The sequence below is a fragment of the Galeopterus variegatus genome, unplaced genomic scaffold (assembly GCF_000696425.1).
Source record: "Galeopterus variegatus unplaced genomic scaffold, G_variegatus-3.0.2 Scaffold18, whole genome shotgun sequence".
Taxonomy (NCBI): Eukaryota; Metazoa; Chordata; class Mammalia; order Dermoptera; family Cynocephalidae; genus Galeopterus; species Galeopterus variegatus.
The window spans coordinates 1,103,780-1,119,729 of NW_007726129.1; the positions used below are offsets into that span (position 1 = coordinate 1,103,780).

At 53.1% G+C, this 15,950-nt stretch overlaps 2 protein-coding genes across 4 annotated transcripts in view; both read left to right on the forward strand.

Annotated features, from left to right (window-relative positions):
• Positions 1-965: 965 nt before the first annotated feature.
• Positions 966-5,376, forward strand: DPEP3 (dipeptidase 3). The gene is made up of 10 exons (XM_008567238.1): positions 966-1,379; positions 1,674-1,800; positions 2,301-2,430; positions 2,520-2,661; positions 2,931-2,997; positions 3,141-3,317; positions 3,637-3,721; positions 4,263-4,338; positions 4,816-4,951; positions 5,042-5,376. The coding sequence occupies exons 1-10, from the start codon at positions 1,117-1,119 to the stop codon at positions 5,270-5,272; spliced, it is 1,434 nt and encodes a 477-aa protein (XP_008565460.1). The 5' UTR covers positions 966-1,116; the 3' UTR covers positions 5,273-5,376.
• A 5,494-nt stretch (positions 5,377-10,870) lies between these two features.
• The window catches only part of SLC12A4 (solute carrier family 12 (potassium/chloride transporter), member 4), a 23,728-nt gene continuing 18,648 nt past the window's right edge, over positions 10,871-15,950 (forward strand). Inside the window, exon 1 of one of the 3 annotated variants that reach the window (XM_008567318.1) lies at positions 10,871-10,960. Coding sequence is in view for 2 of the 3 variants with exons in the window: in XM_008567311.1 (XP_008565533.1) it covers positions 11,845-12,049 (205 nt within the window). In the remaining variant the exon portion in view is untranslated. Of the gene's footprint in view, positions 10,961-11,804; positions 12,050-15,950 lie in introns of those variants that run through there. The other 2 variants (XM_008567311.1, XM_008567329.1) reach the window with 2 other exon arrangements.

Below are 15,950 nucleotides of genomic sequence, written 5' to 3' on the forward strand. Positions count from 1 at the left end.
TCCCCCTGTGTCATGGCTTTTTCAGCAGGAAATGTTGAATTATTCTGTCCAGGCCTCAGGCCAGCCTGGAAACTACCTTGTCGGGAAGGAGGATTTCTGCCCCAGGTGAAGTGATGTGTCAGACCAAGACCCCTCATGCTCTAGATACCAAGGGCCTTAACCTGACCTTGCCCCACCACTCTATGCGTTGGAGGGTCCTCCAGTTCCTCCCCCACAATAGGGTCCTGTCCAAGCCAGACCTCTGTCTGAGCAGTTGGCCAACCTAAGATGCCCTCTCCACTCCTCTGCCTGGTCTAGACCCCACCCTTTCAAGGTCCAGCTACTGTTCTGGTGCCTCTGTCAAACCCCTACCATCCTCCGTCAGCCCTCGCCAGCAATGCCCATGACTTCCCTCAGCTGGGATGACCATTCTACAGAAAAAGATGAGATGTAAAGTGACCAAGTAGAGGTAACCCTCTTTCCAAGATGGCCACTATTAACGTTGTAAAATTTGGTGTGCATACTCCCCTAAGGCCTTGTGTGTGTGTATTAACATATGTACAGAAACAAAATTCAACACTAAATGCTAAAATAAAATGGTCTCCCCAAAATACTGTTCTTAAATTTCATTTTAACAGCCTATAGGGATTATTTTTCTGTCGGTCAAAACACATAGATCTAATTCACTCTTCTGAGTCAGAGTTTGGAATTTCATGGAATATTTGATCTGTTTGGGGACAGGACACATTCAGGCAGCTAACATCCCATGTGGCCCTGGCTAGCGGGTTTGATTTGGGGGATGAGTGGGCCCCTCGCAGTCGCCCCACTGGCTTCCTCCCCAGGTTTCCGGTCCACCGAGCCAGGGGCAGGGGCGGAAGCAGCCCACGTCGCGTTGGGAGGCCGGTGGCCCGCTGGGGGCGCCCTCCTCGTTGGCTGCGGGAGGACCGTGGCGCCCCCTGGCGGCCGCGCCGTGCGGCGACGTGGATCCCCTCGCGTCCATCTTAGAGTCGCGTGACTGCAACCCCCTCCTCGCGAGTCCGCAGCGCTGTTTCACCTACATCGACTGTCGGGACCCCATCGTCGCCCTCTGCCCTTCGCCTGCTCCACTCAAGCTCCCGCCACCGGCCCCTGCGCAACATGCAGCGCACGGGCCTCGAGAGTCCCCACGCGCACGGCCGGTGGCCTCTGCTGCTCCTGCTCCTGCTGCTGCTGCTGCCGCAGCCCATAACCTGCACCTGGACCACGCTGGGGACACCCAGCGTCCTCACCGTGCCAGGCACCCCGAGCACCCCCACCGTGCCAGGCACCCCGAGCACCCCAACCACACCAGGAGACCCCAGCGTGGTGGGCCTGGAGGGGCGCGTGCGGGCCCTGATGCGGAACTTCCCTCTCGTGGACGGGTGCGTAGATATGGCGTGGGGGCAGGCGGGGGCTGAGGCATCCCTGGGAATGGGAGGGGGCTCCCCCACGCTACCCTGTATGCCCTCTCTTCTCTATCACCCATGGGTGCCCTACCCCCCATTACCGCATTCCTGGTGGAACCCCCTCCCTCCAACCCAGCCTCAGGAGGTCACATGTTGTCTGTGTGCGGGGGAATCAGGTGCGGTATAGGAGGGGTAGGCCTGGCCACGTTGATATGCCCTACCTGACCTGGAGGACATATCCCCACACTGACCTTGTCTTGACACCCCCAGCCACAACGACCTGCCCCAGCTCCTGCAACAGCTTTTCCAGAACAGGCTACAGGATGTTAACCTGCGCAATTTCAGCCAAGGCCAGACCAACATAGACAGGCTTAGAGATGGCTTCGTGGGCGCCCAGGTACCACAGGGACACACAGGGTGATGCCACAGCATGGCTACTGGGGAATGTTGGGGCCACAGAATCCCGGGTAGGCCAGCCTCTGGGTGACTACGTACCATGCAGCATGCAATGTGCCATCATGTACCAGCGGGGGACTGTGGGGGGCCTTGGAGGCCAAGCCAAGCAAGCTGCATGGGTGCCCGGGATCTGTGGAGACACAAAAAATGACCAGAAATCCCTGGTGAGAGTGGGGGCTGCTGGAACCACAAAGAACATGGAGGATTGGCTTTGGAACATTCTCATAACACACAGACAGGTGGCAGTGCATGATGTGTCAGGAGCCCACAGTTTGGCTGCTGGCAGCAAGATTAATAGTCATCAAGGTACCATGGGGTCATGCAGTGCCTCACTTGAGGCCACTGACCCAAATGGGTTCTGTGAAGACTGGGGCAGGAGGGGCAGGCCTAGGGGGTGGAGACCACCCTGGCCTCTTTCTGAATCCCGCGACCTTCCCTCAGTTCTGGTCGGCCCACGTCCCATGCCACACTCAGGACCAGGACGCCGTGCGCCTCACCCTGGAGCAGATAGACCTCATTCGCCGCATGTGTGCCTCCTACTCTGAACTGGAGCTTGTGACCTCGGCTGAAGGTGGGCGGATGGATGGGGGGATAGTCAGAGGCTCACTCTGGTGGTTCTGTTCCTGGACTCTGATCACTTGACCTTCCACCCTCTTCTAGGTCTGAACAGCACTCAAAAGCTGGCCTGCCTCATTGGTGTGGCAGGGGGTCACTCACTGGACAGCAGCCTCTCTGTGCTGCGCAGTTTCTACCTGCTGGGAGTGCGCTATCTGGCGCTCACCTTCACCTGCAGCACACCCTGGTGAGCATAGTGCTGGCCAAGGTGGAATGGTAGACAGTGTGGTAGGGAAACTGCCCCATCCTTAGGATGGGCCTGACCAGAGAGATTGAGGATATAGGGATCCTCAGAGGGAGGTAGGACTCTCAGGAGGTCCCTCATGCTTCCAGAAAGCACCTGGCTCTGGGTCCTCACCTGTTCTAGAGGTGGGATGGATGGATAGACAGAGGGCTCCCAGGCTCTGATGGCCAAGGTGTGCCCAACTAGATTGCCCTCCCCTGGCTGTCCTGCAGGGCAGAGAGTTCCAGCAAGTTCAGACACTTCTATGCCAACGTCAGTGGGTTGACAAGCTTTGGTGAGGTGAGGACTCCTATTCTTTATTCTACCCCACCTGTTCCCTACAGATATGTGCACAGACCTGTGTGCCCCAACACCTCTCCCCCCTATTCCCCACCCCTGCAAAAACAAAACAAAAGAAAACAAAAAAACAATTGTCTCTACAGAAAGTGGTGGGGGAAATGAATCGCCTGGGCATGATGATAGACTTGTCCTATGCATCAGACACCTTGGTAAGGCGGGCCCTGGAGGTGTCGCGGGCTCCTGTGATCTTCTCCCACTCAGCTGCCAGAGCCGTGTGCAACAACTTGCTGAATGTTCCTGATGACATCCTGCAGCTTCTGGTGAGCAGCCACCCCAGCCCTCAAATCCAGGGCTAGGTGTGCTTCATCCAAATATTCTTGATCCTGAACAAAGAAAATGACTGTCCTAGGTCTCACTGCATGACCCCACAATACCCTGGGCCCAATGCTGGTTAACCCTTCTCCTCTGAAACTCAAGGCCAAATCACTTCCACCCAGAGACCCAAAAACCCAGAGAGGTGAAGTTTCTTCCAACCCCTGAAGCCAGGACTGAGCACTGTCCTATGGGGCCCCCACAGCACAGGAGGTGTGCCATCAGGCCAGAAGGGCCAAGCTGATTATCCCTTTGTCTTCTCTGCAGAAGAAGAATGGTGGCATCGTGATGGTGACACTGTCCATGGGGGTGCTGCAGTGCAACCTGTTTGCTAATGTGTCCACCGTGGCAGGTGAGCCCCACATCGGCTCATTGTGCTGCTCTGGCTTGGGCTGTGGCCACTGTGGCCCTCAGGACAGCTCCATCAGTCTGGCACATTTCTTGGGCAATGGGCAGACCTTCCAACAACCCAGGGGCAGCAGACACAGCTCTTCACTGCCACCCAGATCTGAGGCCACAGAGTCAGTGCTAATGGGTTTGATGCCTCTGCCTCTGAGTCTCACTTTTGCTCCCAGTCCTTGAAACTCTCTCATTCCCCACATCTCTGGGCAGCACAGGCAGAGTCCCCACCAGGCTCTCAAGGAGCCCAGAGGCAGGGTGGCTCCTGGGCAAGAAACGGTCCAAAGGGTGGCTCTGAGGTCCACTTCAGGTCCAGGATCCAACCTGTAACCACTTCAGGGCTCATGACTGGCCATGAACTCTATGGAGTCAACTGCCATGGCCTGGAGTGCTGTGGGCGGGGAGATTGGCCAGCGTTGAGCTTCCTCAGACCAGGGTTGGTCCCAGGGTCTGACTCCAGTGTAGTGTTGCCACCACTAACTTCCACCCTGCAGATCACTTTGACCACATCAGGGCAGTCATTGGATCTGAGTTCATCGGAATTGGTGGAAATTATGATGGGTCTGGCCGGTGAGTGTTTTCCCAGGGTTTGTCTTCAGCTGGGATACAGCAGGGAGTCCTTTAGTCTTAGTTCCCCATCTTGGGGTCCTCCCATCCTTCCGGCCTCAACCACAGGCTGTGATCATCCAGCCCACCTGACATCCCCCCTCTCAGGGCCTGTTTCCTAGATTCTCCCTGTCCCTCTTGTGGCCCAGAAGACCCACTCTTGATCATCATGCTTGCTAAGTACTCTCCTTCCCCCAGGCAGATCTCCTCTGCCCAGCACACGCTCCACCCCCAGCCTGCCAGATCTGTTGTGGGCTGACCATCTGCTCAGCCAGTAGAGGCTACAGAAGCTCAGCCCTCAAGGAGCTTCCAAAGTTGCATTCACTAGCCTGAATAACTTGGCCTTCAGTTTTCCATATGTGACTGGGGCTGGTGGGACAGCAGGCCTGAGATCAGGATCAGGGCTAAGATCCCACACCTGGCTGGTGGGTGGCCACACAGGTTCCCTCAGGGGCTGGAGGATGTGTCCACATACCCCATACTGATAGAGGAGTTGCTGAGTCGTGGCTGGAGTGAGGAAGAGCTTCAAGGTGTCCTTCGAGGAAACCTGCTACGGGTCTTCAGACAAGTGGAACGGGTATGCTGGACTGGGCCAAAGGATGGTTCAGTGGTTTGAGTGGGTGAGAGGATTGCTGTGGAAGATTCTGACTGCTGACTCTCACTCCAGGTGAGAGAGGAAAACAATGAGCAGAAGCCTGTGGAGGATGAGTTTCCAGACAGGCGTGTGAGGACGTCCTGCCACTCCCACCTCCTGCCTCAGCCTCAGAAGGGACACCTGGACGTGACCAAGTGGCCAACCAGTCAGGTCCTCCAGACACCCTCAAAAGCCTCCCCACACCTCGGTCCAGGCTTCGTGGCTACTGCCACCCTCCAAATTGTCATCCTGTGGCTCTGGTGACCTGGCCAGTTTCCCCAGGGGTCACTGTGGAGGAGTCTCACAAAGTCCCCCTCTTAGTCATCCAGGCACAAGCCCATGCTGAAAATAAACATTTTTCACATGGATCCAGGTGTAAGTGTTCTTCCTTCTTCAGTGGTGGGAGTGGGGTCAGGTGGACTCTTGGTCAGTGAGGGATCTTGTGGTCTAGCCCTAGCTGCTCAAGGTGAATGGTTATCTCAGGAAGGACAGAGGCATCTTACCAAATTCTTATGCTAAAAGCCTGAGCCCACAGAAGAATACAGAGGAACTGACTTCAGTGTCAATCCCATCATGGCATGTGACAGTGGGTGGGTTCCTAGGCTCCCTCTGAAAGCTTAAATTTGTTGTTGTTTAAGCTGACACTATTTGTAAAATAAACAAGAACTTATTTGAAATTATCAGGAGAGAAATTTGTAAGGATTTGATTTTTCAGATAAGGTCCTCTGATTTTTTTATAAACTGATTTTTAAATGGAGGTGGAGGGCCGGCCCGTGGCTCACTCGGGAGAGCGCGGTGCTGATAACACCAAGGCCCCGGGTTCGGATCCCACATAGGGATGGCCGGTTCGCTCACTGGCTGAGCGTGGTGCTGACAACACCAAGTCAAGGGTTAAGATCCCCTTACCGGTCATCTTTAAAAAAAAAAGTGTTCAGCCACCACCACCCCAAATTTAGATCAGGGTGCAGTCTGAAGAGAATAAAGCAGATGATATTTCTTTTAATTTTAAAACGTAGATATTTACCCCCCCAAATCCAGGGAGGGGTACAGGTTTGGAGGTGGAAAGATCACCAAGTCTTAAAAGAAAAAACCTTGAAAAAAAAAAGGAAACTAATGCTGTCTACTTGGCTCACTACAGGTCCTCTTTCTTTGGCCACTTTCTTCTCCAAGTGGACCAGAGCCAGAGATCTAAGTTCCTTCCATAGGAACCTGAAATTGGGAGAAAGAAAGATTCCAGTGCCACCTATGTTATAAATCAAGGGTCCATATATGTGTGGATCTATTTTCAAATCCTGTTCTGTTTATTTGGACTATTGGTTTATCATTATATAAATACCACAATGTCTTAATTATGGCAACTTTAAAATAAAGTTTTGCTATCTGGTAGAGTGGGTCTTCCCACCATGTTCTTCTTTAAGAATGTTATATCAGGGCCAGCCCGTGGCTCGCTCAGGAGAGTGTGGTGCTGATAACGCCAAGGCCGCAGGTTCTATAAAAAAAAAAAAAGAATGTTATATCAGTCAATGTTTGATCAGATAAGTAGAACCACTGTGAATGATACGAAATAAGGGATTAGACCTTATACAAATGTTGGAGCTGGTGGAGACATCTATGTTAGGTTGTTTGTTACCTCTGTGTCTGGTATTGGGAGTTGTCTGTATAGAAAGGAGAAGTGGATTTGAGGTGGAGGACAACAGCAATAATTAACTCAAAGACAAACTAGGACAATTAGGTATCCATTTGGGGGTGGGAAAGGAAAAAAAAATATTGACCTCTATCTTACACTGTACAGAATACAACATACAAAGCCTGGCTGTTTAGGTCACCCTACTGGCCAGCCACCAAAAAATAAAAAACTCCTAGAAGGTAGTGTAGGAGAATGATATATTTGTGACCTCAACATAGGGACACTGGACACAATATACAGTAATAACAAAGGAAAAGACTTGATGCATTGAATTACATTGAAATGAATAACTTCTGTTCGTTATCAAATACTATTATAAAAATGAAAAAGGAAGCCACAGAATGGGAGACATTTTCTTTTTTTTTTTCTTTCTGTCTTTTCTTTTTTACTGACCGGTATCGGGATCGCAACCCTCGGTGTTGCACCCGCACCGCGCTCAGCCAGTGAGCAGGAACTGGTCTCCACATGGGATCCGAACCCTCGGCGGGAGGGTCTCCGCGCTCCCAAGTGGCGCACTATCCAGTGCGCCACCGGGCCAGCCCAGAATGGGAGACATTTTCAACGTGTGTAATTGACAAAGGGCTTGTATCCAGAGACAGACAACTCAATATAAAAATAGGCAAGACATTTGAATAAGAACTTTATAAGAAAGGATACCCAAATGGCCAATAAGCATATAAAAAGGCAGTCAACCTTATTAGTCACTAGGAAAATGCAAAATGAAAATCGTAATGCAAATGACTAAATTTCAACATGTTAAAATCTTGTATCTTGGGCCGACCCCGTGGCTCACTCAGGACAGTGCAGAGCTGGGAGCGCCAAGGCTGCGGGTTCGGATCCTATATAGGGATGGCCAGTGCGCTCACTGGCTGAGTGCGGTCACAAAAAAGGACAAAAAAAAAAATCTTGTATCTTTGCTGTTTTTTTCTTGACCTATTTGTAGCCATGACAGTTGTGTTGAAATCTTCCACATCTGATGGTGTACTAATCAGTTTTTCCCTATAGTTCTAGCAATTTTTTATTGAAGTGAGATTTATGTACCATAAAATTAACCTTTTTTTTTTTTTTAAGATGACCAGTAAGGGGATCTTAACCCTTGACTTGGTGTTGTCAGCACCACGCTCTCCCAAGTGAGCTAACCGGCCATCCCTATATAGGATCCGAACCTGTGGCCTTGGTGTTATCAGCACCACACTCTCCCAGGTGAGCCACAGGCAAGCCCTCTATTACACAGATTTTAAAACTTCTATTTCTATCCTCAGTATCTTTCTTTTAATCTTCTTTTTCATTGTTTTCCCTTCTTTTGGGAGAATGCTTTAATTTGGTCTATCCAATTTACTAATTCATTCTCAATTATAACCATTCTGCTATTAGATCATCTGTTGTATTCTTTATTTCAAATATGATTGTGGCTGGGCTGGCCCGTGGCTCACTCGGGAGAGTGCGGTGCTGGTAGCACCAAAGCCATGGGTTCGGATCCTACATAGGGATGGCCGGTTAGCTCACTGGGTGAGCGTGGTGCTGACAACAACAAGTCAAGGGTTAAGATCCCCTTACCGGTCATCTTTTAAAAGAAACAAAAAACAAATATGATTGTGGGGCCGGCCCGTGGCTCACTCGAGAGAGTGCGGTGCTGATAACACCAAGGCCACGGGTTCGGATCCTATATAGGAATGGCCGGTTCGCTCACTGGCTGAGCATGGTGCTGACAACACCAAGCCAATGGTTAAGATCCCCTTACCGGTCATCTTTAAAAATAACAAAAACAAAAACAAATATGATTGTGATAATTATATTGTTTTTTTTTTTTTTTTTGTCTTTTTGTCTTTTTTTCGTGCCCGGCAACGGATCGCAACCCCCAGTGTCGCGCCCGTACCGGCCTGGGACCGGCAACAGGATCGCAACCCTCGGTGTTGCCCCTGCACCTCGCTCAGCCAGTGAGCGGGAACCGGTCTGTATGTGGGATCCGAACCCTCGGCAGGAGCGCCGCCGCGCTTCCCAAGCGGCGCACTGTAGCAGTGCGCCACCGGGCCGGCCCATATTGTTGTTTTTGTTGGGTGTTTTTTTTTTTTTTTTAGTGGCTGGCCAGTTTGGGGATCTGAACCTGTGACCTTGGTGTTACCAGCACCATGCTCTCCCATATGAAAATAAACTTTTTACACATGGATCCAGGTGTGAGTGTCAGCCAGCCCATGTGGTAATTTTAATACATGGTCCTACATTTCTTTGATACTTACCCATCCAGAGATGGGGTCTGTGCTTTCCCACCCCTCTTGAATCTGGGCTTTGTAACCGCTTGACCAGTAGAATATGGCAGAAATGATGCCTCGGCCTACCCATAAGAAACTTTCAGCTTCTGCTCCCTGCTTCTTGGGTGCTTAAATGGAATGGTGAGGAAGCCAAATAGTGCATAGAGAGGCCCACATGTAAAGGACCCAATATCCTGGGCCCACAGCCCCAGTGGGCTCCTATCCTACAGCCAGGAACAACTCGCTGGTCATTGTCATGTGACTGAGTCATTTTGGAAGTGTGTCCTCCAGCCCCAATTGATGCCATATAGAGTAGAGATAAGCTTTACACAATTTGCACATTTGTGAGCCAATAAATGTTATTGTTGATTGTTATTTTAAGCCCCTATATTTTGTGGTGATTTGCTATATAGATAGATCACTGAAACAGTTATGTTTTTCATACCTTATATTTCTGGTTGTTCTTTTTTATATTTTCTTATTTCATATTACTAATATCCTCTCTTATCTTTTGTAATATGTTCATGAGGCTCATTTTTTTTTTTTTTTTAAAGATGACCGGTAAGGGGATCTTAACCCTTGACTTGGTGTTGTCAGCACCACGCTCAGCCAGTGAGCGAACCGGCCATCCCCATGTGGGATCCGAACCCGGGGCCTTGGTGTTATTAGCACCGCACTCTACCGAGTGAGCCACGGGCCGGCCCCCATGAGGCTCATTTTTGATCCATGCATTCTAACAATTTTCCTGATGTTTTCTTTTGAAATGTCTGTGCTCTTCAAATGTCTTTTGATTTTTGCCTGTGAGGTTATTTTTCCTGTGAGGACTCTAATAGTACAGGCTACTTGGGCAGTCAGTGGCATGCAGGAAGTTGTATACTAGTCCCAGAGTTCCCCCAGAGTCCTCTCTAAAGCTGTCCGTTGGGCTGTAGTGGCCTATCTCCCCCACACAGCAACTGACCCCACCCCTGAAGCCTCAGGGTGTGTAGGGCAGGGTGGCAGCTACGGGGAACCTTTGCAGAACATTTGGGAAGATTCAAGGGCACACCTGTTTATTATTTATTCAGAAAACTTGTTGGGGCCAGGTACTGGGGATACCAGGGTGACAAGACTGATGGGGTCCCGTCCTTGTGAAGTCCATAAGTCTAGTGGGCACAACAAACATTAATCAAAGATTCCCACCAGCACTTTTCTGCCTGTGATGGGTACTATGAAGGAAGAGTGTATCAGGGGAACCCATGGGGGGTGGGGTGGCCAGGTGAGGAACTAAGAAGCCCTCCAGGAGGAGGCGGGGCTCCCTACCAAGATCTCCTGGATAAGAAGGAGCTTGGTAAATGAGGGTGGGGACAGAGGCTAGTTCTCTTAGAATGAACAGTGGGTGACACCTAGAAACTCCTTGAGTCTGAGGAGGTGAAGGAGGTTTGAAGGGCTGAAGCTGGGGAGCAGGATGGTGAGGGATGCACCTGGAGAGGTGGGCAGGTCCAGATCAAGCAGGGCCTTGTGGGCCAAGAGAGGAGCTAGGGCTTTCTGGTCAGAAGAGGCGGCTCTGAGGCCGGCCCGTGGCTCACTCGGGAGAGTGCGGTGCTGATAACACCAAGGCCGCGGGTTCGGATCCTATATAGGGATGGCCGGTTCGCTCACTGGCTGAGCGTGGTGCTGACAACACCAAGCCAAGGGTTGAGATCCCCTTACCGGTCATCTTTAAAAAAAAAAAAAAAGAAGAAGAGGCGGCTCTGCAGTGAGCAGGGAGTCCAGTTGGAAGGCTGCTGCTGTGGGCGGCTGCAGGTGGCGTGAGGGGCGGGAGGTCAGGTCCACAGGCCCCGCCCGCGACGCCTGCTGGGGGGAGGGCTCAGAGGGTGGTCATCTCGGGGGTTCACCCTGATTCCGCCCCAGGGCCGGAGGCGGCGAGGAGGCGGCAGTCAGCGGGAGCAGAGCCTGAGGTCGGTCGGTATCTTCCCCACCGATTGTGATGTTCGAAAGCCGTCTAGCCATGAAAGGGAGAAGAATGGAGATAGACACGTAAGATGGGCTCTGGGGTTTTCTGATAGAGAAAAAAGTAGTTGGAAGGTCGCCCAGAAAGATAAAGATGCTAAAGTAAAGCCAGTTGGTGAGGTATCTGAAACAGTGGAGAGAAAAGTGAAAGAAAAGAAGTTAGGAGCAAATAAGTAAACGGCTTGGGTAAAGGAACCCCCAGAAGGTGAGACAGTAAAAGACAAAGTTAAAATGAAAGAACATGGCTAAAGCACCCAGTGAACTATCCCAAAGAGACAACTGGGGCCGGGAGAGGGGCTGGGTGTCCTCCCTACCGAGGAGGCAGCAGCCTCTGGGGAAGGGCCGAGAATCCCCAGCCGCCTCCACCAGGAGAGGCCGCACCGAGGGGGCGCGGGGACGGGACGGGACCTTCGCGGGGGTTCGGTTTCCTGCGAGGCGGAGGAGCAGTGGGTGGCCGAGGTGATGGAAATACGGAGGCGGTATCCGGGGACGGAGGAGGCCTTGGGCAGGCCTGAGGTGGCCACTGCGGTCCTGGGCCGGTCCTGCCTACCCTTCCCGCTCCCCTACCTAGTAACAGAAATGCCGCCGAGCGCCTGCTAGGCCCGGGGCGCAGAGCCGGTGCATCCCGCACCCCATCTCACGGAGCCCTCAATAGCCCCAAGAGGTGGAAGCGCGTTTTCCCCATTTGACAAGTACCACAGATAGGGCTCAGAGAGGGCGGCCCCTCACCCAAGGTCACACAGGACTCGGGCCCTCCCCCAGGGCGTGGAGCCACTTAGGGACCCTCCCGCCCAGGGGTCTTCACGCCACCGGATCCCCCTTGGGGAGGAGCCGGACCCGGTCCTTCCCGCTTCCCGCCCCGGAGGGGCGGCCCGGGGGGCGGGCGGAGGAAGTGAGCGCAGCGGGGAGGAATGCGAGCGGGCGGGGCGTGCCGGCCCGGGGCGCCGGGGACAGCCGGCAGGAGGCCTGGGCGGCGGGCGCGGCGGGCCGAAGCGCTCGCGATGCCTCACTTCACCGTGGTGCCGGTGGACGGGCCGCGGCGCGGCGACTATGACAACCTCGAGGGGCTCAGTTGGGTGGACTACGGGGAGCGCGCCGAGCGAGAGGACTCGGACGGTGAGGGCGCGCCCGGTGGGGGCCTTGGCGGGGCAGGGGGGCCGGCCCCGGGGCCCGCGCCCGCACGCACATCCGGACCTCGCGCGCACACGTCGATGCTGCCTCAACATTTCTTCATCTGCGCCGCCACTGACTACCCGTTCCGCGCGCGTAAACACGATTTTCCCTGGCCCCGGGTGCCCGCGGCCGGGCCGCGCTCCCCACCCCGGCTCCTCCCCTGCGGGCCGCGGGCGGGGGCTGCAGACGTGGCCGCCTAGGGAGGCCAGCCAGCCGGGCCGCCGGGCTCCGGGACTGAGCCAAGCCCACATCTCCGGCCCTTCCCAGCTGGGAGCGCAGCCGAAGCCCAGACTCCTGCCCCTTCACCTTCTGTGAGCCGCCCCATCCTCTTCTCACTTTGGTTCCCCATTTGGGATTCAGCGTCCCTGACGCTGCAATTGCCCTCCCTCCCGCTGCACCCCCCTGCACTCTGGCCCGGTAAGAGAGAAGGGTGTACCTGCTTAGGAGGTCTATGGGTAACTGCCGGGAGTGCGCTCGTGTTGACCCCGGTGTAGGGCTTGTCTAGGCATTCTATGTGAATTAACTCGCGTAATCCTCCCAAATTCCCCCATAGGGTAGGTACAGTTACTAGCATTTAGGAAGGAGAGAAGGGAGGCGTGGAGCGGTTCTGTAACTTGCCTCGGGGCATTCATACCAAGTGTGAGATTACAGGGCCTTAACTCTACCTAGCTATTAGGACTGGGCCTGGAAGTGAGCCCCTCCTCCCTCCTCCCAGGTGTCTGTCCCTTTTTCTATCTCCTACCCCAGGAGCCCCCTGGGGCTGTCCTTGACAGGGACCACTCTTAGAGTGGAACACCGCTGAGAGCATGTGTCTGTATATGTGGCAGCTATGCATGAGTAATTGTGCTTGTGCAAGCGTGTAGCTGAGGGTACCACAGGGTGAAGGCAGGGTCAGGTCAGGGCATTCTCATGGCCACTGTTGCTTGCAGGGTTGTCAGTGATAAGGATGGTGATATGACCGAGGACAAATGTTTGTGATGTCTGTGACCATGATGGAGATAGGTAGGAAACGTGAGTTATTGACATTTGTCAGGTGATGTAATCTTGACCTCTGATCTGTCTGTGATGATGACATGACTGAGGTGTTTGGTGAGTGATAGCTATGTGTGTGTAATCACCTGTCTGCTATGTGTGGAGGTGGCATGGGCTGCTGGACACCATGGACGTTTTACAGGCTTCACAGCAATGTGGGTGCCCTCCCTCCTCCTTCCTCCCCATGCCCTTGTCTGCCCCTAGCCTCATTCAAGTGGTCCAAGCAGGAGCCAGCATCCCTCCTCCCCTAGTCCTGGGAGGATCTCTCTCCCCAGAGGCTGGCCTGGACTGCATTGCTAGGATCAGCTTGGACCAGAGCCCAGCCTCTGGCCCCTCGCAGGGTAACTGGAGGGACCTGGAGCCACATTGGCTGAGTCCTGCCAGATCCCTTCAGGCTAAGCCAGCTCCTCCCACTACCCACCTTTCTACTCCTCCTCTTACTCCTTTTCACCCAGACCTTGGCTGTGTCTGCAGGATGGGGGACACCCTGCACCCCGGTGAGTGATTGTGATACTTCCTGATGGGGATTGCAAAGGGTCAGAAGGCACAAAAACAGTGAGCCGCAGGTCCTTGTCCTGGGGCTCCCCAGCTCAAGGCCCATACCTCTGCTCCAAGGGGTGTAAATGAGCCTGCTTATCTAGCCCACTCCGACCTGTGGGCAGAGTGTGGGGAGGTCCTGGAAGGGCACCTCAGGCAGATGACTGTGTGTACAGTGATCAGGAGGGTCACCTGTATCCCCAGCTGCAACTGGTGCATTCACAGTTGCTTGTGGGAAAACACCTGTGTACCTCACCGGCAGCCCCCAGGCCCAGGCCATGCTCAGGTTCACTGGGGGTCTCAGGTAGTGTCTGAACAGCTTTGGCCTGACAGGCATGCCCAGACCTGCCCTGGAATTTTTGGAATAGCTGAGGCCTGAACGGGCAGCCTGAAGCTTAGGGCAATACAGACATCCAGCCACTGCTTACACCCCCCCCCCCCCTCCCACAATCCTATGGGAGCTGTCCCTAAACAAAGCTTTGGGGAACTCCAGGGAGTGCCTGCTGGGTGTCTGGCACCAGACTGTTGCTTTTCTGATGCATCTGGAGATTTGCAAGAGTGGGTGTTATTGTCTGTACTTCATAGAAGAGGAAACCAAGGCAGCACAGGGAGGATTAGCAGGTTTCCCTCAGTCACACAGGGGAAGGACCAGGGATCCAAGCCAGATTGCCAGCTATCTGAATACCCAGAGGCGTGGGTATGCATACCCTGGCCAAATGGCATATCCCAGACACTCTTCTCTATGTTAAAGGATCGTGCTGCACCCTGGTGTACCCTGGTTGGGCCAGGGTCTGGAATAGGAACAGAGAACCTGCAGTTCAGCCCCCACCTGGCTCTGAGGGACCTTGGAATCCAGGTCTGGCCCTCCTCACTGGGTGATCTTAACTGTGAACCTCTCTCAGCCTTATTCTCCTTGTCACTAAAAGAGGTAAATGATATCTACTGGAATGTTGCAGTGAGGACTAAAGGCAACTCTTAAAAGTGATCTGAGCCACCCTGGAGCAATAGCTGGAGGGACAAGGGACCAACTGGATCTTGGAGGACCATTCACAGGCATTTTTGAGGGGCTGCTGTGTGCTCAGCTCTACATTTTCTGGATATTAGTACAGTCTCCTCAGAGAGACAAGGCAACAACGGTGGGGCAGGCCTACTTCCACAAAAGCATCAGAAGAAATATGCAGCAAAAGCTCCTCCCCAAAGGATTGTTACTCTCAGGAAGATAAAAAACCATGCATATGGCCAGCTGCACCCCCCCCCCCCAAAAAAAAAAACCATGCAGAGGAAGGGAGCAAGGACTCTGAGATGAGACCAATGGTGACTGCATCAAGGGAGTAAGTTTAGCTTGGAGATTCCTGGCAGCCAAGGAAGAAAGGAAGTAAGATGAGCCGTATAGCTGCCATTTTCTGACAAAATGAAGCATAAATAAAAAGATTTATTCAGGGGACACACTCTTTTGTCACAAAAATCCAGGAGTAATTTTCAGAGGCTTCTCACTGAAGAGCCGTCAGTGAATGGGTTTTCAGATTTTTCTTCGGACTCCTTATCCTGATCCTGAACAAGCATCAACGGCACAACAAATGTCATAGGGTGTCTGAGCAGCTACATGACCACATGACTTGGTGGGCTGATTTGACTTCTGGCTGCCTTTGTCCACCTACATGGAATCAGCAAAGGTGGGACTGAGCTGCTTGGCTCAAGTACTTAGCTAGTCCAGCTTTCTGGGTGAGGTACATGTACTGCTTTCACATGCTGTGGGAAGGAGTTCTGACTTTGCTCTGGAAATTGTCATGGGCACACTTGACCTGTCAGTCTCCTTGGGTAATAAAGAATCCACAGTGCAGCACCCACTGAGTGGTTGTTGGCTCAGACAAGGCAAGTTAAACCTCACGCTAATAGCATGAGGATGTATCAGATAGAGGAGGAGGTATCCGTCAGCATTCTCAGCTGCAAACAAGAGAAATGAATTGTCTTAAACAGAAAAGGTTGGTAGTCATGGCCAGTATGTGACCCAATCACACCACTAGTCTGGATTGGTGATGATACTTCTGTTGCCATCTCCAACACCGGACACCATGCCAACCCTTCTACTCTCAAATCTGCACACTGCTGCCATCCAACACCAAAGTGGCTTCTTTGAACCAAGATATCTGCTTCCCCTTTGCTGTGAGGCCTTGAGCCAGTGCCTCAGCTGCCAGGCGGGGGGGGGGGGGTCGGTGGAAACATCTAAAAAGGAGTACCTGGCATCTTCCGCCGGCTTGGTGGAAAGCTGGGAATG